Source organism: Mobula birostris, chromosome 30 (assembly GCF_030028105.1).
Source record: "Mobula birostris isolate sMobBir1 chromosome 30, sMobBir1.hap1, whole genome shotgun sequence".
Taxonomy (NCBI): domain Eukaryota; kingdom Metazoa; phylum Chordata; class Chondrichthyes; order Myliobatiformes; family Myliobatidae; genus Mobula; species Mobula birostris.
Window position 1 is genome coordinate 19,642,304 of NC_092399.1, and position 25,017 is coordinate 19,667,320.

The following is a 25,017-nucleotide window of genomic DNA, read 5'->3' on the forward strand; positions in this document are numbered from 1 at the left end:
AGGATAAAGATTTTGCTCTTGAAATGAGTATCTGACTGTCAGCCCATCTTTGATTTTTTTGGATTGATCATTGCAGGTTTAAGTTTGAATTTTGCTCATTTTTGTAGTTGTAAAATCAAAGCATTTAGCTAATCAGAATAATTAACTGCTTATCCTTCACTTATTTATAAGTACACTTGCTTCATTATTAGATCATTAAATTAAGTCCCAGTTAGAGACTTTGAACATAAAACCTTATCCAAAAATCCAGTATATTAAACGTAAGATGCTTTGGATAAGATCTCAAATCTCTTCTTCCTGTTCAGGTAAATGAATTCATGGGACTATTTTGAAGACGAACATGAGCATTCCCTTTCATGCCCAAAACCTATCCCAGAGGCAGTGTCATTGACACAATATCTGATCATTTATCTCTTTGTCACGTGAAAATCAGCAGGCACTTCTTCCTGCTCTGTACTGGTGACTATATATCAAAAGTAACTATTGACTTTTGACATATTTCAGATATTCTGAGATCCTTAAGCCAGAGTTAATTGAATATCTTTTTCTTAACCACAGAAAAGGCCTGTTTTATATTTTTCTCCTTTGTCATGCAAGGAAATACCAACAACTTTAAATTTATTTGAAGTCCAATCTGAATAGATGCAATAGCATAACAATGTGTCTGAAATCAGCAGGATTTTCCACTTATATCTATGTTGTAAAGTGGAAGTTCCCTTTATAGAAATAGAGGTGGGATCTCAGTTTTGGCCATTACCAAACTATGCGAGAAAGGATCTCCAAATCATCTGACCTCCCCTTTGTATTCATGGGCAGGTTGTGCCTTTTCATGAGGGTATCCGAATGCTGTTTAAATTAATTTTGTACACTTACTTACTCCAGTCCAGCAGTTGTTCACCTTTTTATCTGTCTGGTTATAAAGATGTACTTCATGCAAACACTCCCAAAGAAGCCCTTCACAATTCTGATGCTCCTATTAATGTGCATCATGTTGCATGTTAAATGGTTTCAAATTTATCTTATCCAGTCAGTTAGACATTTACTTGCAGTAGCCATTTCAAAGCTGTTTTATCCATTTGTCACCCTGGAGATGACAGACACTTGCCTAAAAGGAGAAAAATCATTTAAATTCACAGAGCTAGGGCAAAGTTTTGCTTTGCTTGGGAAAATCTAATGCCACTGCAATTGACCAGTGTAGTCACTGATGAACAGCAGCTGCTGTAATTTGTCTTACTGTTACTAAGATTAAAGTTGACTCAACATCTCTATCCCTTTAGGGAAATAATCTAAATTTCCATGAGCTATTATGTTGAAAAGGTAGTTCCTGATATCAGACTTAATGAACTCTCTTAAATCAGATTTTAAGACGATATCCTGTTTTCTTAAAAAATTGTAACCCTCTCACTGGGCTTGTATGCAAACTTGGCGGGGTAGCTAACTCTGCTCACAACTATGTGACTCAGCAATGAGAAGGCCACTTTTATAACAACAAGCATCTTGGGTTGCTATGATTTCAAGTTCAACCAAACTGGGAAGTCGGGATGTTCTGATTAACAGAACCTCGATTTGAGCAAATACTGTGTAAATACAGCCCATACAGAATTACCAATTGCCAAGAAATGACAAATCATACACCAGCATAAAATCATAAAGGACGTATATTTACCAATTTCAGTTTTATCAAACAGTTATTAAGAGAAAGGGGGAAAAAAAGGGCCCATTACAGTGAGATCAGTCTAAATGTACACATGACTATTGGAGCTCATCTCTTCCAAAAGCTGGATTCGACCATTATTCAAGGCGCTGGATTCTCATCACTAATCACTGGTAGCGCTTCCCATCTTGGAATCCTTCTTCTCGAATCTTCCTGTCGGTTTGAATCCTCTGGCATATTTCCCAATCTTCTCCGCATCTCCCACCAAAAGACCACAGACCCTACTACTCTCCATCTAGCTCCCTCTAGAACCTTCTCCTGATCCCACCATCCTGACTGGCTGACATAACATTCCTAAGTTGAGCATTCTACCAGCAGGACACGTACTTCTACAGAAAATTACTAAAATTAAATACCTCATAGCATTGCAGTAGAAATCTTAACCAGAGCATTACAAAATCATAAACTGTCTGACGCAAAGTGTCACCATTTCACTCATGATGACTCTGCTGACTTTTGGTAGCTCAATCCCCATGAAAGATTTTTTAATTATTTGCTTTTGAAATACCTATAAGCTTCTTTGCGAATATTAGTCTGTTAAACTGGAAAAGAATGTAAGGCCGGTGTGTATAATTAATGCTCATAATTTAAATCTGTGCTGTATTCTAACCAAGGTTAATTTATTGTTGCTTCAATGTGGTCTGGTGATCTACAGGGTCTGACTAGTTTTTAATTGACAGCAATTTTGAGTTTTTAATGCATATAACTTAATGTTGAAGTTCCAGATTTCTTGCCAGTAGTCCAGTGACAATAGACTAATTAAAAATTAACTGTATTGATCATTCCAGAATTTGTTAAGTAATCCCTTGAAAAGTAGTTATTCATTGCTTGAGGTCAATGAGTTTTTAATGACATACCAAATCATATTTAGCACTTGGTGGTGTATCTGGCCTAGGGCCTTCCTTTATGTGTATGACAGTTTCTTGTTTTCAAATGTTTCAAGTGTTAAAATATTTTAAAGTAAGTCTGAAATGTTGCAATATTTCAGCTACTACTTAAAATGTGTCTGCCTCAATCTGTGTCTATTTTGCTCGTTCGATTTTCAGAAATGAATACAAGATGCTTTTCTTAATTTTGTTATGGTTGTCCTTAATATGATAGTTTTTAAAGCCTGTTTAGTAACATCTTATTTGTTGGGTTCTGGGGAATACATTGAACTGACAACATCATAAAGGAATAAAATTCTTGTCGTAAGATGCTAGTCTTCATGTGGATTTTTTTTTAAGATCATTGGGGAGTTTTGTCACAAATAAATCCTTGAATAAAATTCTAATTCCATAGAGGTTCACATAGTCAAAGTGTTCCATATAGGTAAGATGAAGGATCAGTTTTTGATAGTTAGTTATCTTATCCTGCACCTGGAATAGATTTTGAGTTGAAATCATATGCCTTAGAATTCAGCCCAGGTTTTCACATTCCAACTGTTGTGCTTCCATTGTGAGGAACTTCTTTAAACCCACCAGTAAATGAAATCGGTTACTTCACTGTGACAGCAAACATAATGTCAATCCACCCATTTAAAGAAAGGAACAACTGGGGGGGAAATAGAGAAATATGAAAAAGTAACAAATAGAAGTGACTCCCTGAGATGGGAGAAAGGGAAGTATTTCTCTCGAATAGAAAACCAGATTTGATTTGTACACTTATCTGTGGATTGTTATCTATATAGACTGATAACATTTGTACTTTGTTTCAAACTTTAATAAGTTTTCCACTATCATATTTTTGGCAAACAATCCTGAGACAATATAATCTAATAGTAGTTTTAAGGCTAGAATTTTGGAAAAGAACACCACACATATTGTTTTATTTTAATTGTTTTATAAAACAGCATATTTGGACTGAGTTAATATGCTTTTTAAATATGGTGTTGTTAATATTTCTTTTAAAAATGTCACTTTTTGTCCCCCCAGAGAAATCACAAACCCAAAGGACCTAGTAATGGGTCAAATTGACGGTAGGGGTCCATACAAGGAATTCTGTAACCATAAGTGCTTAATTGAGATGAAGAGGAAGCCTGCCTCAGCGACTAGTAATATCACCACCAAGTGCAGCATTTGTCAGAAATTGTCTGTTGTAAGTTAAACATCTATTTGTGCCTGGTTCTTTTTTATCATAACCCCCTTCTGTTTAGTGGGCAACTTTATGAATTTTATTCATGAGGAATTTAAAAGTGGCATTTTCATTGCAATTGTGTTCCAGTTCCTTGCAATCTTTGAATAACAAAGAAAATCTTCTGTTGTAGAAATAAAGATCAATTTAGTAATTGAGAGAATAGCAAATAGAATCTATTATCTGTGAAGATGTCTTCAAAAAGCAAAATGGTATTGCAAGAAGTAACAGAATGGCACACAATAGAATTGTTCTTACCAGAGTTTCCAATGCACTTTATTTCAAGTTCAAGTTCAAATATATTGTATTCCCAATGTTCCTTTGGACCACAGTGCATTCACAAAACATATAACACATCACACAGTACATAACTAACATGTCACCATGAATAAGCTAAGAAAATATAATTCAAAATGCATGCAGCACAGGTACACAGTACAGTATACGGTAAACAACACACTGACCTAGCGATGAGACATTAGCGGTGGCAGGGTATTTATTAATCTCAGCCTGAGGAAAGAAGCTTTTACACAGTCTAGTGATCCTAGTCCTGATGCTCTGTACCTCCTCCCTGATGGTAGCAGACCAAAGAGATTATGGGATGGTGATGGGATCCTCAACAATGCCTTGGACTCTTGTCTACACTCCTGGTAAATGTCACAAGTAGGGGGAAGGGGGACCCTGGTGATCCTCTTGGTGGTTTCTACTATGCTCTGTAGGGTCTAGCAGTTTGATGCTTTGCAGTCTCCGTGCTACATAATGATGCAGCCAGACAGGACACACTCGATGGTTCTGCTGTAGGAAGTTGTTAGAATGGGGCGGAGAGCCTTGTACGTCTCAATCTCCTCAAAGTGTAGGTGCTGCTGTGCCTTCTTGAATCGTTGAGGAAGTGCTGTGGATCTATGTTAGATTGTCTGTTATGTACGCACCAAGGAACTTTGTACTTTTCACTCTCTCTCCAGCAGAGCCATTGGTGTGCAGTGAGAATGGTTCTAATTAACTGGAGAAACTCAATGAGTTAGGTAGCACCTGTGGAAAGAAATGGACAGTTAACATTTCAGGTGCAGGCCTTTCATCTGGATTGAAAGTATAGAGGTGAAATAACCAGTATAAAGAGGTGAGGAGGATGTTGGGGCAAGAGCTTATTAATGATAGGTAGATCCAGATGAAGAGGGGTTGATTGGCAGATGGAGTCAGGTGAGAGAGGAAGGCTGGAGATACAGTAGCACAGGCTGGGAGGTGATCAATAAAGACAGCAAGGGCTGTAGGTTATGGAACCAGATAAGAAAGGAAGATGAGGAGTGGAACCAAATAAGAGAAGGAGAAAGGGCCAATGGGAAGTCTGGGGAGGAGATAGGGGACGCAGTCAGGGGAGTGTGTGGGTGATGTGTAGACAGTGTGTGTGGAAGAGAAAGAAAAAATGTGGTTGATGGGGCTGGAGCTGGAAAGTAGGAGTTTATCCCTGTATGAGAAGGAGAGAAAAAGGCATGGGGAGCAGATTACTCGAACATGGAATTCTCCAATTTCAGCACCCAGCAACTGTTGCTATCACCACCCTCCTATCCCCTACCCGACTTGTATCATCCAATCAATTGCCTCCTCATTCAGATCAACATATCACATACAGGCTTTTGCTCTATTTCTCTTTATAGTACCTATGTCCCCTTTACTTTCAGTCCAGATGACGGGTACTTATCAGAAATACCAACTGTCCATCTCCCTCCACTGATACTGCTCAGACGCTTCTCATATATCATACATAATGTTACCATGTATGTTGTCCGGTAGATCCATTTGTAACCCTCAGGTTATGTTGGCTGCATAAGTCTAGGGAAGTCAATCGCTGGCTCCATCAAACGTGTGAGATTGAGGTGCAGAACCTTCTGTTTGTGTGGATGCTGCGTGATGTGTTACCCTGTTACAATCAGTACCCTGAGATAACAGACAGTACACCATGTGCAATTAAACGATTTAGCTTTATAATTCTTAATTTGACTGAAGGGTTAGTAAAGTAAAACAATAAGAAAAGGGCCCATTTTAATGAAACAGTTTAATGTGCACAAGTTGGAGCTTACGGTTTCCCTTCCGCTGGTCCTCCATTGATTTCCCAGGGCTTTGTTGATTCCCTGCCCCACTCCAAGTCCACTCCTTTCTGGTGTCTACAACTTCTCCTTTCTGGCATTTTCTCTCCCCACCTTCCGCCGAACAAAAAAGCCAGATCACCTCGGTCTCAGGCACACAACAAGAAAAAAGAATTCCGTTTATTGGACGGCGCACATTCCAAAGCTCCTGTTATCTCTAGCCATAACACAAACACTGCTGCTACAGAAAAACCATTACATTAGCAGTGCTCCTACGGAAAGACCATTACATTAGCAGTGAAACCTTTGCCAGGGTGTTAGACATTTATAGAGTTGAATCTGAACCTTAAGTATCTTGCAGAGTACAGTTGTCATAACAGGTTGGTGAGAGATTTTGAGAAGAATAATCTCAGAAATACGTACATTTTATATACATTGTTTATTTTAGCAGCCTCAAGCATTGGCTAATTATAGGGCAGCAAGAGGACAATTTTTGGTGGGCATTTCTACTCTGTAATCAGTTGTGAGGAGGTGCATGAGAGCAGTACTGAGTTATTTTCCCAAGAGTAAATTTTAAAAATATCTCTGGAAGTGTATCTTCTGATATGTGCTAGCAGCAGAGGTGATAGAAACATATACATCCATGTAGTTTTGTTGGTGAATATGGTTTATTGGAATACTGTTGTTCATCACTGTATCAGAGGTATATCATAAATATTTGTTTTTTATTTCAGGTCCGCCATGAAGTGAACTACCAGAACGTTGTACATAAACTTTGTAGTGATATATGTTTCTCCAAGTTTCGTATGGCAAACAATCTCACGATGAATTGTTGTGATAACTGTGGAGCTTATTGTTACAGTGGGTCAACACAATGCCACATGCTTCAGACTGAAGGGCAGTGTAAGAAGTTCTGTGGTTCTGCTTGTTTGTCTGCATTTAAACAGGTTTGTGGCCTCCTTAAGCCAGCAGAGCTATAGCGAAGTCTGACTTCAATCCTCTTCCCGACCCTAAAATGATAGTCTTGGACAAAAAGCTGTGTAGATTCACCAGAATGATACCTGGATTACAAGGGTTAAATTATGAGGAGAAATTACAGGATGTAGGTTTGTATTCCTTGGAAAATAGGAGATTATTGAGTGATTTGATTGAAGATTTCAAGCCGTTAGTGGGATCTGATAAGATACTAATTATTGATACACAATAATTTTGCTGAATAAGGAATTCAGATTAGCAAAGATTCAAGATGATTTAATGTTATTTCCTAAACACAAATGTAAGAATAATTATTGCTCCGAATCCAATGCAGCACACAAAAAGATAATGCAATACTAATTAAAAATAGTGTGTAATATAAATAAATGATAGCTTGTACACATTGATGGTTTGTCTATAAAGTGATGCTAGACTGTACATAAGGTGACTGAGGGGAAATATTAAAGTAGTGCTGGAGTTAGTGGGTGGAGGTATTGATCAGTCTTACTGCTTGGTTCATAGCTTCCAGAAAGTGGCTACACAGGTTGATAGGGGTGATCAGTAGACATATAGCATGCTTGTCTTTGTTAGTCGAGGCATTGAGTTCAAAAGTTAGGAAGTTTTGTTGCAGCTTCGTAAATCTCTAGTTAAGGTGCATCTAGAGTAGTGCATATAGTTTTGGTTGCCCTAATATAGGAAAGATGTTGAGCCTTTGGAGGGAGTCCAGAAGAGGTTTACCAGGATGCTGCTTGGATTAGATATGTGCTATAATGAGACGTTGAAGAATCTTAGGTTGTTTTCTCTGGAGCAGTAGAGGCTGAGGGAAGATCTGATGAAAAGGTTTATAAGATTATGAGAGGCATAGATTAGAAAGGCAGTATCCTTTTCCCAGGGTTGAAATTCTAAAACTAGAGGGGCATGCATTTAAGGTGAGGGGGGTAATTTCAAAGGAGGTGTGAGCGGCAAGTTTTTTTACACAGGGAGAGATGGGTGCCTTGAATGTGCTGCCTGGGAATGGTGGTAGAAGTAGATAGATTAGTGACTTTCAAGAGATGTTTAGATAGGCCATGAATGGAGGAAGTGGAAGGACGTGGACATTGTGTAGTAGAGGGGATTAGTTAGTTAGCCATTTGATTACTTTCTTTCTTTTCAAATCTTTTTATTGTATATATAGGAAAAATAACATGAGTACATCGAAGTAACAACACTTACAATGCCTCAAAAAAAAACCCATCATCTTAAAGATTGAAAACAAACTTTTGTGATAACAAAAAAAACCTACTGAGCAGAAAAGTGAGGGAAAAAAAAGAGAACCCATTAGGTGTACAACCCTGGAGCCATGCGTCATACAAAAAGCTTCTAAAAATAAACATCAAACCGCCAGCAAGGAAAGAAAATATACTAAAAAAATTTACAATTAGATAATGGAAAAATTATATCAATTAACTCAAATGATAATAACGAGCAAATGAGCCCCATCTGTTCTCAGAATCAAATAAAGGTTCAAAGGTTCGACTTCTAATTTTCTCCAATCTAAGACATAGCATCACTTGAGAGAACCATTGTGACAAAGTGGGGGCTGATGTATCCTTCCACTTCAACAAAATGGCCCTCCTGGCTATCAGTGTAACAAATGCAATATCATGTTGGTCGGACACAGAAATACCCTGAATACTTTGAGGAACTATTCCAAAAAGCACAGTTAATTTATTAGGATGTAAATTAATTTTAAGTGCTTTAGAAATTGTTGAGAAAACCGACTTCCAGAACTGTTCCAATATAGAACACGACCAAAACATATGTGTCAGTGTAGCTATCTCAGTTTTACATCTATCACAATGACTATCAACATTAGGAAAGATTTTAGAAAGGCTCTCCTTTGTCAAATGATAACAATGTACAATTTTAAATTGAATCAATGAATGGCTAGCACAAATTGAAGAAGAGTTAACCAACTTCAATATCCGCATCCAGTCCTCCGTCATAGAAGTCACATTAAGTTCCTTTTCCCAATCCTGTTTAATCTTAGATAAGGGACGCTTATCCCATTGTAATAATAAATTATAGATTCTTCCAATAGAACCCTTAATCAAAGGACTTATACTCATAATAGTATCTAACAAGTCAGCCTCCAATATGTAAGGGAAATTACTTAAATATTTTTGTAAAAAATATCTAACTTGAAGGTATTGCAGAAAGTGTGAGTATGAAAGAGAATATTTATCAATTAATTGTTCAAAGGACATCAATCTATCTTCTTTAAATAAATCCAAAAAAGAATTAATACCTTTATTTTTCCAAAGTAAAAAAATTGGTTCACTCAAAGAAGGCTTAAAAAAGAAATTTCAGTTAATTAAACTACAAAGTTTAAATTTTTTAAGATTAAAAATATTGCAGAACTGGAGCCAAATTTGTAAAGAATACTTAATCACAGGATATAGGTTTAAATTAACAGCTTTACCTAATTGCATAGGTAAAGGAGCTCCCAATAATGAGGTTAAATAAAACTGTTTTACAACTTTCAGTTCCAGGTCTACCGAAATTGGCCGATCACTCTTATCAACCCAGTATAACCAAAAAGACATATATCGCAGATTAACAGCCCAATAATAGATTCTAAAATTAGGCAAAGCAAGACCTCCATCCTTTTTCAATTTTTGTAAATGACATTTACTAATCCTTGGTCTTTTATTATTCCAAATAAAAGATAAAATAATAGAATCAATCCGATCAAAAAACTTCCTAGTCAAAAAAAAGGAATATTCTGAAATAAATATAAAAATTTCGATAAAATCATCATTTTAACTATATGAATACGACCAACAAGTGAAAATGTAAGTGGACTTCATCTACTAAATAAATACTTCATAGAGTCTACTAAGGGAACAAAATTAGCTTCATAAAGATCCTTATATTTTTTAGTAATTATAATACCTAAATATCTAAAAGAGTCTGAAACTTTAAAAGGAGTATTATCACATATAGAGACAGAATCATTTAAAGGAAACAGTTCACTTCTACTAAAATTTATTTTATATCCTGAAAAACCTCTGAATTCATTAAATAATTTTAGCAAAGCAGGAATGGACTTGTCAGGGTTAGATATATAAACCAATAAGTTATCAGCATAAAGAGAGACCTTATGCATGGTCTCATTCACAAAGATTCCATGGATATTTTTAGCCTGACGAAGACCAATAGCAAGGGGTTCTAATATTAAATTAAACAACAAAGGACTTAATGGACAGCCTTGCCTTGTCCCCTGTGAAAGCTGAAAAAAAGGAGACCTACGTTTGTTAGTGGCAACAGTAGCAATAGGGGCTTTATATATCATTTTAATCCAATTATTAAAATTAACACCAAAGCCAAATTTCTCTAAAACATTGAATAAATATTTCCATTCGACTTGGTCGAACGCTTTTTCAGCATCCAAAGATACAACACATTGTGGAATTTTAGAAGAGGATGAATATGTAATGTTAAATAGTCTCCGAACACTTGAAAAGGAATAGCGACCCTTTATGAAGCCTGTTTGATCTTTACAAATAATTTTACCCAAAATATTCTCCAACCGATTAGCCATTATCTTTGACAAAATCTTAGCGTCAACATTCAGTGATGAAATAGGTCTATATGAAGCACAGTCAGTAGGATCTTTCTCTTTTTTAAGAATTAAAGAAATAGAGGCCTCACAAAAAGTAGAGGGTGAGTCACCTTTTACAAAAGAATCCTTAAACATTTCGAACATATACGGAGAGAGCAGCTTTCCAGATTTTTTATAAAATTCTACAGGATAGCCATCGAGTCCTGGGGACTTACCAGATTGCATTGAAAAAATAGCTTTATGAATTTTGGCTTCAGTAATTTGAGCATCGAGAATTTTTTGATCCTCAGCCGAGATTTTAGGAAAAACAATCTTTCGTAAAAAAAAACATTCATTTTAGAGGAATCTAACGGACATTGAGATTTATATAGCTCAGCATAAAAATCTTGAAAAATCTTATTAATTTCGTTATATTCCTGAGCTAAGGTACCATCTTTCCTACGAATTTTCATGATTTGCCTTTTGGCTGCAGCCATTTTTAATTGAGATGCAAGCAATTTTATTATTTTTATCTCCAGACATATAAAATTGGCTCTTTAACTTAAGCAAATAACTTTCAATGGGATCAGTTAATAACAGGTTATATTGTGATTGAAGTTCCACCCTTTCTTTAAATAAATCAGTATTGGGGGAAATTGCATAAATATTATCTAAATCTTTAATTTGTTTTGAAATTCTATCTAATTCTGCTTTACTTTGTTTTTTAAGTTTAGCTGAATAAGAAATAAATTTACCACATAAAAATGCTTTAAATGTATCCCATATAACTAATTTAGACATACCCCCTATATCATTAAAAAGAAAAAATTCTTTTGTCTGGGTTTCAATGAAAATGACAAAGTCAGAGTTTTGCAATAATGTCTGAGACATGTGCCAAGGTGGGCGGGCAAGAATGACATCATCAAATTCCAAAGACAAACTCAGAGGCGCATGATCAGATATAGCAATAGCGTCATATTTGCAAGTTTTAGCACTAGGCAAGAAGCGGGGATCGATTATACTATAATTGATCCTCAAATATTTTTTATAAATGTGTGAGAAGAAAGAATATTGTCTATTACCGGGATGAAGATACCTCCACAAATCAATCAACCCAAAATCAATCAAAAAGGAATTAATAAATGACACGAATCCATTTGGAAGTCGCTGATTGGTTGAGCTTTTATCAATCATAGGATTTAAACAGCAATTAAAATCTCCACCCATTATGAGCATATATTCATTTAAGTCAGGCAGTAAAGCAAATACCTTTTTAAAAAAAGAAGGATCATCTAAGTTAGGACCATACAAATTAACCAAAACAACTTTTCTGTTACAGATTGTTCCTTTAACAATTAAAAATCTACCATTAGAATCTGATTCAATATCCTCTTGAATAAATATGTTAGGTTTAATGAAAATAGACACGCCATTTGTTTTACTCTGAGAAGTAGAGTGGAATTGCAAACCATTCCACCATCTAAAAAATCTATTTTGATCTCCCGCCCTGATATGTGTCTCTTGAGCAAAAATTATATCAGGGTGGAATCGATTAATAATTTTAAAAGTCTTCTTTCGTTTAATAGGGTGATTCCAACCACGTACATTCCAACTTATTATATTAATCAGTTTGAACAGCATACTATAATTTCATTCTACTTTATACATGCACAGAGCACATACCAATACAGGATGATCAAAGGTGGCGGTGATGAAGAATACAACCAAATAAAAAAACACGCATGCTCCGGAACCACCCAATGGGAAAAACTCCTAACTCTAAACCCACCCCACCCACACCCAGAAACCCGAAAAAGGCAAGCGATCTATGATAGAATTCAAAGCTGCTGACTGCTCTGTCTGTGTTTTCTTTCCCTCCCCCCAGTTAGTAAAAAAGTAGAGTGACCTTGTGAAAAAGACAATAAAGTCTCGGCAAAAAAAAGGTATTTACATTCCATCGACTAATAAACAAGAAAGAACCAAAATAATGTTATCTCTTAGAGAGAAAAACCAGCACCATGTTTAAGTTTAATATTAATTTCTTAAAAAAGCTTTAAATTCAATTATAAAATGTTATAATAAAACAGAAAAAAATATATAAAAAGCCCTATTAGTAGGAAAAAACTACCAATTAGCTAACAAGTATTAAATTAAAGGAACAAATCGCCTTATCTTCTTCCCTCAGTCATAAGGTGTCCAGAGATCATTTGAGCAGAGGTACTTAAACCATAAATCTTTCCAAGGGAAAACCAGTAATATGCAATAAAGAACAATGCTCTGTGTTCTTTAATTAGTCTCTCGATGAAATATACAAGTGACCTTCAGAAATCTTCTTGCCAAAATGCGAATAATATACAAATAGCCAAACAGCCTTTCAGATGGATCATTCAACAGCGGCGTCGGTGACAGCGGCAGGTAATGGCTGAACAAAATCCAGTGCAGCTTTTGGATCAAAAAAAGTACGAGGAGGAGAATTAGCAGGGAAAATTTTAATTCTTGTCGGGTACCTCAGAGACGGGAAAAGATTTTTATCATATGCTTGTTTCATTACCAGGGCAAATTTTGATCTTTGTTCCATTATCTCTCTTGGATAATCTTCGTAGAAGCGGAGCTCAGATTCCATAAATCTAAAAACTCTCTGTTTTCTTGCCTGTCGCATTATTTGATCTTTAATTTTAAAGTGATGAAAGCAAACCAGAACAGATCTTGGTTTACTGGAGTCCTTCGATTTCGAGATAAACGCCCTATGTGCCCTTTCTATAGCAGGCGGCTTTGATAGAATGGTAGGAAATAAAGTGTGGAAAAGCTTACCAAAGTAAGCCGTTAGATCTCCATCTTCAGCTCCTTCCTGCAGCCCAACAATTCTTATATTCCTTCGTCGAGACCTAGTTTCCAGGTCTATAATCTTATTTTGATATCTTTCCAAACGAGTTGTAGCTTCAGACAACTTTTGCTTAGTTATCTTCAATTCCTCTTCGTGTGAAATAACTTGAGTTTCCAGGTCTTTAAGTTTTCTCAGAAATGACTTCATTTCATTACTATTCTTTTCCAGTTGGTCTTTAATTGATCCAGTCTGATCCTTAATTGAATTCAGTGTCCGAACGATATCTTCAGCCCACGATGGCATTTCATCAGATCCTTCCTTTTGCACCTTTCCTTTCCCATTACCTTTATCACTAGGTTTAGGTAAATTCTTCCCACTTCTTGTAGACATAGACATATTGATCACCCTCAAGAATCAACAAGTAAAAATTTTAAATTCAAAGCTTAAACTAGGGGGAAAGAAGGAAAACTAAGAGCAGCAGAAAAATACTGCTATTCCATTGGCAGACAGGGGTGGTCCTCATTTGATTACTAATATATTTGGTTCAGCACAACATTGTGGGCTGAAGAGCCTGTTCTTGAGCTGTACTGTTCAATGTTCTACCATGCCACACAAACCTTGGATTTGAATGCAATCTTTTGAGCCATACAAACCCAGATATGAATGCAACCTGGATTGAGTTATGATTGATTATAGCACTAGAGAGATGGGAATTCATTAAAGTATTTGTTTCTGACTGTTGCCAATTGACCTCTTAAAGTGTTTGTACATAGACCAGATAAGGGTATGATTAGACTTGAATGTACAACCTAAAGGGATCACTAGACTTGACTGTGCAATTTAGCTTAACCAAAAGTAATGACCACTTACCTGAGATACTTGGGTCATGAAGCTTAGGAAGATGAATAAAAAAATGTATGGATTGAATTTTGAATTTCAGATTCATTTGTCATTATTCATATGTTCTATGCACAACTATTGCTCTTTCAGTGAGGAATTTTTTTTTGGTAGAAAAGAAAGGGACAAATAGAAGATTAGTGAACTAATTTCTTCTCTGTAGCTCCTCCAATTCCTCTATCACCTTTCCAGACTTATCCATCAGACTGTGCTGTGCTCAATGATAAAGATGCTGGTGTTGAATTAATTAAATGGGCTGAGTGACTTCCCTTTTATTATTATCTTGAGAAAGTAAAATAATGGAATTTTGTACACTTAATACTGTTTATTCTCACAACAGAAATATTCAAAGATTACTCCATGCACTTGGTGCAAATCTCTGAGGGCATCTACTGAAATGGTTGAAAACATAAACTCTTTTGGAAAAACTGAACATTTTTGCTCAGTTAACTGCCTTTCAGCCTATCGAGTACAAATGGTAACCACACAAGGTAGTGATATAATTTCTTTAACTATTAACACAAGCTTTAAGGAATTTTAATTATTTGTGCATTCAGCACCTCTGAGAAACATCTATGAGTATGACTTCAAAACCAATTTTGAAGTGATAAGCAACACACGCAAAATGCGGAGGAACTCAGGCCAGGCAGCATCCATGGAACTGAGTACGGAAAACATCACTGTCTGAAGCGACAACTGTACTCTTTTTTTTTTCCCAGAGTTGCTGCTTTGCCTGCTGAGTTCCTCCAGCATTTTGTGTGTGTTGCTTTGGATTTTCAGCACCTGTAGATTGTAATTGAAGGGATAAGCCTTGACATACATTACATGATTCTGGCTTTATGCTAAACCATGCAACAGCAGTATATCTGCCTGCATAAGGGAGCCTCCTTCGGTGAAGCAGGTTTTGTTTTCTGAGCCAATTCCATTGAATTCTCTCTCCTGAGATTGGGAAGACATATCATATAGCCTTTGGGGGAGAGGGGAGGTAGAATAAACATCAATCATAAAAGGGCAATCATGCCTTGCTGATGAGTCGACTTGCAATTCAAGGGTTTAATAATAGTCTGAAAGAACATGGGCTTTGATGTTTTTTTTGCTGTTTCAGTTAGAATGGTTGAATATAAAAAATGATTCACTAAATTTCGGGCAGTATAAAATTTTTACTACAATACATTTGCAGCAAAATATTTACTGTATTTAAAAAATTTAATGACTTTTTAAAGTTGATTTGGGTACATGCACCTGTAATCAAATGTTGACAGAATTGTTATAGTATGTTTTTATTAATTTCTTGCAATTGTGTATCTGGAAGTACATGTTGCATTAGAAATACAAAGTATTACAACTTTTTTGGCTTGTACTCTGGAACTGTTTAGTTCATTAATGGATACTCTGTTTCCTTGGTTTTAGTGGATATGTTAATTTAGCCGTTGATTATTTAGTGCTATTGAATATAATATAATTTTGTGTTTTAATCAATTAGGTACCAGTGTCCAGTGCAACTACTGTAAAATGACAGTGACACCTCAATACCACCTTGCTATGTCTGATGGTAGTATTCGGAACTTCTGCAGTTATAATTGTGTGGCTTCTTTTCAGGTGAGAATTTATTAAAGACTTGTTTCAAATTCTGAAAAGCATTTTTCAGGCCTTCTCTGTTCCTGGGTTTCCTCATCTGAGCTCTTGAATACCATATCTTGTAAGAATTGTTAACACTCGAATAATACGCACAATTATTAGCAGTCAGTGTTGCTTTTGACTTGTGCCATGAAAATTGGGGGAATACAAAAAGGTTCATTAATGTGAAAAGAAAATATTTACCACATGCCCATGATCCTATTTACAAATTTTGCTGGTGTAGATAAGTCTGGAAAACTGACCTATTGAATTACATTTCAGTGCCACTAAACTCATCTGGTTGTTCATGAGACTTCATAGTGTTCAAAGTAAATTTATTATCGAAGTACAAATATGTCACCATCTGCAGCCCTGAGATTAATTTTGTTGTGGGCATACTCAGTAAGTTTGTAATAAAATAATAATCATAATAGAATTGATGAAAGATCAGACTGACCTGGGCATTCAATCAGTGTGCAAAAGACAACAAGCTCTGTACGTACAAAAATAAATAAGTAAAAATAAATAAATAAGCTATAAATATTGAGAACATGAGATGAAGAGCCCTTGAAAGTGAGTCCATAGGTTGTGGGAATGTTTCAGTGATGGGGCAAGTGAAGATGAGTGAAGTTATTCCTTTGGTTCAAAAGCCTGAATATTGAAGGGTAGTGACTGTTCCTAAACATGGTGCTGTGAGTCCTGAGGCTCCTTCCTGATGGCAGCAGTGAGAAGAGAGCATGACCTCGGTGCTGGGAGTCCCTGATGATGGGTGTTGCTTTTCTGTGACAGCGTTTCATGTTGATGTGCTCAATGGTGGAGAGGGCTTTACCTGTGACGGACTGGACCGTATCCACGACATATTGTAGTATTTTCCACCCAAGGCCATTGGTGTTTCTGTAATAGTCTGTGCTGCAGCCAGTCAATATTACTCTCCAATATTACACATTTATAGAAGTTTGTTAAATTTTTAGATGTCGTGCTGAATCTTTGCAAACTCATAAGGGCGTAGAGGTGCTGCTGTGATTTCTTCATAATTGCACTTGTATTCTGGGCCCAGGACAGGTTCTCTGAAGTGATAACACCAAGAGATTTAAATTTCCTGACACTCTCCACCTCTGATCCCCTGGTGAACACTGGCTCATGGATTTTCGGTTTCTTCCTCCTGCAGTCAATAATCATCTCATTGGTCTTGCTGTCATTGAATGAGAGGTTTTTTCTGGGACCGCCCAGCCAGATTTTCAATTTCCTTCCTTTATTGATTTGACCTATGACAGTGGTGTTGTCAGCAAACTTAAATGTGGTATTAGAGCTGTGCTTAGTCACACAATTGTAGGAGTAAACGAGTAGAGCAGGGAGATCCTCTGTGACACCTGTGCTGATGGAAATTGTGGAGTAGACGTTGTTACCAATCACAACTGACTGGATTTGCAAGTGAGAAAAGTGAGCTTCTTTTCACCATCTTCGAGTGTGTCTTATTTTCACTTCTGCCTCTTTTGTAGCTGAACTCCTGCTTATGCTAAACGTCTGAAGTGTGAAATATCTGAAGATATACTTTGAATCACAAACCTGACTGTTGTTCAGGGAATTTACACAGTGGAGAACTTGTAATTGATAAGTTGACTAATTTTTAATTGGTCAGACAACGTCAGTTGGTTTAGACAAATTAGCAAATTCAACACACCCAGTCAAATTAGGTGATTGCTTTCATATTAAATGGGGCTGCATGAAAAATATAAATGTATTAAATTTTAGGTTGAATATATTTCATTAATTTACATTATTATTTAATCATACATTTGATTTTGAGCTGAACACAATCGAAGAAATATTCAGGTCAGGCAACATTTTTGGGAGAAAGTAGCAGTTTAATCAGAACTGCTATAATGCGCTGACCATTATATAGTTTCCTGTTTTAAAAAAATCAGATTATGAAGCTCTCTGAATGCTTTGTGCTTTGGGGCAGCTGGGTGCTGCTGCTGGTCAGTGACCATCCCCAGCTGCCTTGGAACTATGACAGCAGGTCTGTTTTTTGAACCATCATTCCTTTTAAAGATTGATGTAACAAAATGTTTTACAGGGCTATTTTGAGAGGACAGTTAAGAAGAATGATACAGGAGCTGCATGTAGATCAAACTTGGAGGAGATTATGCCTTTTATTAGGGGTTATAGTGATCCAGTTAGCTTTCTGTGTTCATTACTGATGCTGCTTTATATTATGTTGGTGTTCCTGATTTATGTGTCTTGGCTTTCATGATGGGAATTTAACAGTTTATTCTTTATTAATTGGAATTCATGTTGAAGTGCAGATACTATATAATCCTATACCAAATGAATAATTCAAACAGTATCAATTAGGGGTTAACAGTTGAGAGCTTTACGATCATAGATCATCATGGTCTCTTATTTGCCAAGTGGGAGTAGGCTTGTCAATTCTTGATGCCTGTTCTGCCATTCAATAAGATCCTGTCTTGGCTCACTCCCCATTCTCTTGCTAAACTTTTTTTCAGAACCAGAATAAGGTTTATTATCTCTGTTTTATATGATATGTTTCTTGTTTGTGGCAGCAGTACAGTACGATGACAATAAATTACTATAAATTACAAAACAAATAGTGCAAAAACAAGGAATAATGTGCTGTTCATGGATGGCTCTGAAATCTGATGGTGGAGGAGATGAAGCTGTTTTGAAATTGTTGAATGAGGCTCTCTGGTTGTAATTTAAATATCTATTGATCTCTGACTTGAAAACATTGAGTGTCTCCACCTCTTTGTCTTTTCCAAAAATTCAGAACCCCCAAAGATCTTGTTCTGTCTTTAATGGGGAATCCTTATTCTGAAACAGTGTACATTAGTTGCTATGTTAAATATCCTCTTAGCATATATTATATAATGCCTTTTTGTGTTTCAGTAAGATTACTGCTTATTCGCCTATACCTGTACATACATGGGCCCATTCTGTTCAGTCTTTCTTCGCACTTCAACCTGATCATCCCAGGACTCATACTAGAGAACGTTTTCTGCACTGCCTCCCATGCAGACATCTGCTTCTTTGAATACAGAGACCAAAACGACAGGAAATCACATTTTATCAACTTGGTCACTCACATAACCTATGTATTTGCAAGCTCACTGTGTCCTCACAGTGTATTAATCCACCTATATTTGGATTAACAGCAAATGTGCAACAAGGTGGACTGTTCCGGTATCCTTATAGTTACTGGTCATGAATTAAAAAGTGGTCCATTTATTTTCTGTTGATTAGTTCATATAAGCCAGTCTTTGCAAATATTTAACCCCCCCCCCCCCCCCATATTGTTTTGGGGAATGACTATCAGAAAATTTAGAATGGGGCATTTCATCTGTTAATATTTTGACAGAAAGCAATACTAGATGTAACGCAGAAGGTTTGCAATCTTTCTGGCAGTTCTTTAATGGTTAAACTTTATAACTTCCCCTCAGTTTTACAATGAAAACCTAGCCTGCTTAATGAGTTAAGCTCTGTGTACATTTTTGTTAATCTGTTTTATTTTACTTTTCCCATTTTGTTAAATTCTGTTTATACTTCAGTGTGAAATTGGCCACATCTTTATCAATATAATTTTGCAACCTTGTGCACTTAATAGAAGCTTACATGCTTAAAATAATTCCTTCCTTTGCTGAGGTTTGTTTCAAGTCGAACTATACACTTAATATACTTGGAATATTCAATTGTGAGCTACCTGGGCCATGGCAAAGCTCCCACCTACCCCAAACCTCTTTCTGTTTCCACAGGGATTGCTCTCTTCTGCAGGCGTCTATGACTTCCTGGTCCACTCATCTTTCCCAACCATTCCTTCCCATACGCTATTATTTTTCCCTGCAACTGTAGGAAGTGCAACGCTGGCCATGATTCAGGGGTCCAGACAGCCCTTCCATTTGAAGATTCACGTGCTTCTCCTCCACCCTGTTCTTTTGCATTCAGTGCTCACGATGTGATCTGTACGTTAGTGAGACCAAGTGTAGACTAGGCAACCTGTTTTGTCGAGCACTCATGCTTTGGAATCCTGAACTTCTGGTTGCCTGTCATTTAAAATCCCCTTCCCACACTGACCTTGTCAGTCCTCCGCTACCTTCGCTGTCACAGTGAGGCCTTAGGCTGGCTGGAAAAACAGCACTTCGTATTCCACTTGGGTTGCCTTAGCCCAGTAGCATCAACATGGAAGTTTCCAATTTCAGGGAACCAACAAGACTAATGTTCTCTTAATACTCCAACCAGTCAAAATAAGCTTTCTCCCATTGTTCACCTTTTCCATCTCTCCAGCCCTATAACTAGACTCATCACTCTTCCTTCATTTGGTTCCATTTGCTCATTTTCTTTCCCTTATCTGGGTCTACCCATCACCTACCAGGTCTTTTTCACCTCCTTCCCTCTCGTCTACATACTACCTATTTTCCCCTCAATACTCTCAGCCCAAGGTGTTGACCATCCGTTTGCTACAGATGCTGCATGACCCACTGAGTTTTTCTGGCCTTTTATTTTTTTTTCAAACAACTGGACACGTCAGACACTTGTGCTTCAAGTCAACTGGATAACTTCAGGCCATAATGTATTATGCAGCTGCTGTTGCTAGTTTTCAGTATGTTTTACAATTAAAGACATTTAATTCAGTCACTTGTATCTCTGAAAGCAACATCCAGGCAACTCTTCTGTGGCAGATTTTGGCTCTATCTCATTAAAGAAAGGTTGAGAAGAAATTTACCCCTTAAAATAATATTGAGCCTAGAAAATATCTGTAACAGACATTAGAATAACTAGTCTTGCATTCCAAAATGACAGTGTTTCCAATTTAGAGTATTTGTGGGGAAAAAACTACAATTTCAATTGTAATTAAGAAATGTACATGAGGGGGAGAGGTGGGTCTTTAAAAAGTGACTGTTTCATCCTGAAGAGTTTTTAAATATATATATATTTGATTTTCTGGCATCAAAGCTTTATTGAAACTTTATCACAATTGACTGTAGCATTACTAGAATTTAAAAGTGAGTGCATGCAAATCATTAAAGTTCTGTTCACCCCATTGTGTGTTGTATATGATATTCAGGCAGCGCTGATAATTTTTGGAAAGTATATTGCTGAAGTTGTAGCATTATGTTGTGCTCAGTAGTTTGCTCCCTATTCCCAAGATGGCGCTGGCGATATACGGTGGCATTTTGTGGGCAGTTAACAAAACTATTGACTATTCTACTAATTATATTTTTTCTCAACTATGATCATTGCAATCCATAGCCTGTAATTTCCCTTTGAGAGATGTATTTTTGAACCGCGTGAACAACCTGGTGAAGGATTCGGTGAGCTGGACTCTCCAGAATGCAAGTACAGTATGATCACAGCAATAATCGCTAGAGAAGGACATCAGGCTGGATTGAAACTCCAGGCCAGATTGAAGCATCAGACCTCAGATCAGAAAGCGACAAACAAAGCAATGTTTAGCTGATTTAGGTACTGAGTTAGATTAAAACGATTAAGGCGTTGAGGATGAGAGTGAAGGTCTCACCTCAGCTCTGAAATAACTGCAACTGTGGTCTACAGCCGTTGGACTCCTGGGTAGCCTCTGTGCTGAACTGACTCTGAGGCTGTGGACTCACTTTCAGAGATTATGCCGTTCAGGTTCTGTGTATTATTTGTTTACTATTTTATTGTTTGCACAATTTGTTATTTTTCGCACTTTGGATGTTTGACGATCTTTGTTGTGTAGGATTTTTTGTGGATTCTGTTGTGTTTCTTTGTTTTAGAAACATAGAAACATAGAAAATAGGTGCAGGAGTAGGCCATTCGGCCCTTCGAGCCTGCACCGCCATTTATTATGATCATGGCTGATCATCCAACTCAGAACACCGCCCCAGCCTTCCCTCCATACCCCCTGACCCCCGTAGCCACAAGGGCCATATCTAACTCCCTCTTAAGTATAGCCAATGAACTGGCCTCAACTGTCTCCTGTGGCAGAGAATTCCACAGATTCACCACTCTCTGTGTGAAGAAGTTTTTCCTAATCTCAGTCCTAAAAGGCCTCCCCTCTATCCTCAAGCTGTGACCCCTCGTTCTGGACTTCCCCAACATCGGGAACAATCTTCCTGCATCTAGCCTGTCCAATCCCTTTAGGATCTTATACGTTTCAATCAGCTGCCTGCAAGGTGAATCTCAAGGTTGTACTCTATATGGTATACATACTTCGATGATAAATGTACTTTGAACATATTTTTCTGTGACTCATTGGTTTGTATGAAGGAGTTTTACAAGCTTGCACAACAAAACTGGGATAGCTCCTGCTTTGGGGATGCATGCAATACAAATTTATAAAACCTTTTGTGTACCACATAGACCATAGAGCATTGTAGCCTGGACAGGATATTGGCCTCAGAATGTGTGAGGCATTGCAAAAGGTTAGATTACCAGGCATGATTACGATATCAAGTTTGTACTCCTTGGAACTTAGATGGTTAAGGGTCAGTTTGGTTCAGGTTTTCAGATAGGATTTGATAGAATAGATAGAAATTAAACTTGCTACATCAGAGATGTTGAGTTTGAGAGTTGAAGTTTCTAGGAGTGAACGTCGCCAACTTTCCACAAGAATGCTCAACAACGCCTCTACTTTCCTAGGCGATGAATGAAACTTGTCTTGTGCTCTGTTTGACCCTTACCAGTTTCTATTGATACACCATAGAAAGCAACCTATCCAGATGAATCAAAGCTTGGTATGGCAGCTACTCTGCCCATGAGTGCAAGAAACTGCAAAGTTATAGATACAGCACGTTACTGAAACCAGTTTTCTCTTCATGGACTCTGTTTATACTTCTCACTGCTTTGGTAAAGCTGCCAGCATAACCAAAGACTCCAATACCACCCCCCCCAGATCCTCAGATGTTCTCTCTTCTTTTCCCCCTCCCATCAGGCAGAAGGTACAAAAGCAGCTGCCACCAGATATAAAGGCAGCTTCTATCCTGCTGTTACAAGACTATTCAATGTTTCCCTAGTATGATATGATGGACTCGATGTCACAAGCTACCTTATTGTGACCAGGCACCTTACTGCCTACCTGTATTTCACTTTCTCTTTCGATGTTACTCTTTATTCTATGTTCTGTTATTGTTTTACTTTGTACTACCTCAATGCGCCATTATACTTAATTAATCTGGATGGTATGCAAGGCATGTTGTTCACTGTACTTCGATGCATGTGACATTAACAATATTAATATTCATTTAATGTGAGTCCAGAGTGCACAATGTTAAAATTAGAAGGTGCCCTTTACGAGAGATATCTGACAACATGTGAAATTCTTCCCTTACCAAAAATAGTAAATGCGAACTCAATTAAAAAGTTTAAATTAGAATTGTATACATTTTTGGAGCCAAAGGATGAAAGAATGTTGATCCATCCAGGTATGATCAAGGATTGCCAAAACAAGCTAAAGTTTACTCACTTTGTTTTGATGTTTCTGTGGTTTAATTGTGACTTTTCCAAGTTCTCCTTAATTGGCGCAGTTGAACTTTCTTGTAGCAATATTTTCCCATTGTAATGAGGTGGATATTACACACGCTAACCAACTATGTCATTTAAAATATTAAATAGTGTTAATATAGAGAAATTAGATAGTAAGTGTTTCATGAGAAGAATGACACGGTAGTTCAGGTGCATAGGGAAAATTTGAGTTTCTTTTGCCACGCCCTTTACCCAAGAAAAACTTCTCCCCCCACCAAAAAAAATTATAGCAAAAATTTTATGGGATTGATTGTACAAGCAATGGCAGCTATTTTCTTAACCAGTATTTATTCATTGCTTATATTAAGAATGATTGGAAGTAGTTTTAATGTAAGAAAAATTATATTGCAAATACACAAATATTCAGTCCTATTACAGATTTAAAAAATTAGTTCAGTAAATTATGTTGAAAACTTAAAATTAATTTCTATAATTTTTGCTTTTCCTTTGTTTAAAAAAATTAGTTCAATAAATTATGTTGAAAACTTAAAAATAAAATTAATTTCTCTAATTTTTGCTTTTCCTTTGCTGACAGGCATTATTCAGCCAGGCTGCTCCAGGCTCTCAAACTGTTGTACCCTTGTCACAGGGTCAGGTAACCATAAACATTCCATCCACCACTTCAGTGGTGTCTGGTGCTCCTGTGGTTTCTTCTTCCTCTGTCACCACATCCGCAGCAGCGGGTTTACAAAGGCTTGCTCAGTCTCTGCAGGTGACAGTAGGTCGGACATTTGTCAGGTTAAAATGTCATTATTGCCAGCGGTTGTTCTTCTCTAAGCCTGAGCTGCTTGAATACAAGGTAAGGGTTTTTGATGTACAGTGGTTTTAACTTTCATACACTTCTGCATATTTTGCAAGAAAAAAAATCTTATGTTCATCTTTCGGAAACAGGCATAATGCTCAGCTTTTGACCACATCTAAATTCTTTTTGCTGGATCTTTTTCAAGAGTTTTTAAAAATAATGTTTGTTTTCATTGCCTGACTAATGGATTCAGGAATTCCACACATTTTTAATATATTCATTTCTCCAGTTTGCCGATTTACAAGCCTTGCTGAGCCAAAGAGATATTATGAAGTAAATTGTGCCGCAGCAGTTAATTATCCAGTTTGGCTCTGGTTTCAGGCTCTTGTCTATGCTTTCCGTAGCTGAGACAGGACAAAATATGTGTGCTGATAGTATTGTTTTTTTCTTAGCTAAGGAACAAACTATCCTTAGTCTATTGCAGAGAGATTTAGGCCAGTTAGAAGAGTGGGCTGAAAGATGGCAGATGGAGTTTAATGCTGATAAATGTGAGGTGCTACATTTTGGTAGGACTAATCAAAATAGGACATGTATGGTAAATGGTAGGGCATTGAAGAATGCAGTAGAACAGAGGGATCTAGGAATAATGGTGCATAGTTCCCTGAAGGTGGAATCTCATGTGGATAGGGTGGTGAAGAAAGCTTTTGGTATGCTGCCATTTATTAATCAGAGCATTGAGTATAGGAGTTGGGATGCAATGTTGAAATTGTACAAGGCATCGGTACGGCCAAATTTGGAGTATTGTGTACAGTTCTGGTCACCGAATTATTGGAAAGATGTCAACAAAATTGAGAGAGTACAGAGATGATTTACTAGAATGTTACCTGGGTTTCATCTCCTAAGGTACAGAGAAAGGTTGAACAAGTTGGGTCTTTATTCTTTGGAACGTAGAAG

At 37.0% G+C, this 25,017-nt stretch overlaps 1 protein-coding gene across 7 annotated transcripts in view; it reads left to right on the forward strand.

Moving 5' to 3' along the window:
- Nucleotides 1–25,017, forward strand: part of LOC140190616 (zinc finger MYM-type protein 4-like) — a 226,463-nt gene that overhangs the window by 136,396 nt on the left and 65,050 nt on the right. For all 7 annotated transcript variants that reach the window (XM_072247324.1, XM_072247325.1, XM_072247326.1 and 4 more), the window contains 5 exons: nt 3,628–3,790; nt 6,642–6,854; nt 14,527–14,677; nt 15,670–15,785; nt 23,857–24,120. In XM_072247324.1, the coding sequence (XP_072103425.1) occupies nt 3,628–3,790; nt 6,642–6,854; nt 14,527–14,677; nt 15,670–15,785; nt 23,857–24,120 (907 nt within the window). The remainder of the gene's footprint in view (nt 1–3,627; nt 3,791–6,641; nt 6,855–14,526; nt 14,678–15,669; nt 15,786–23,856; nt 24,121–25,017) is intronic.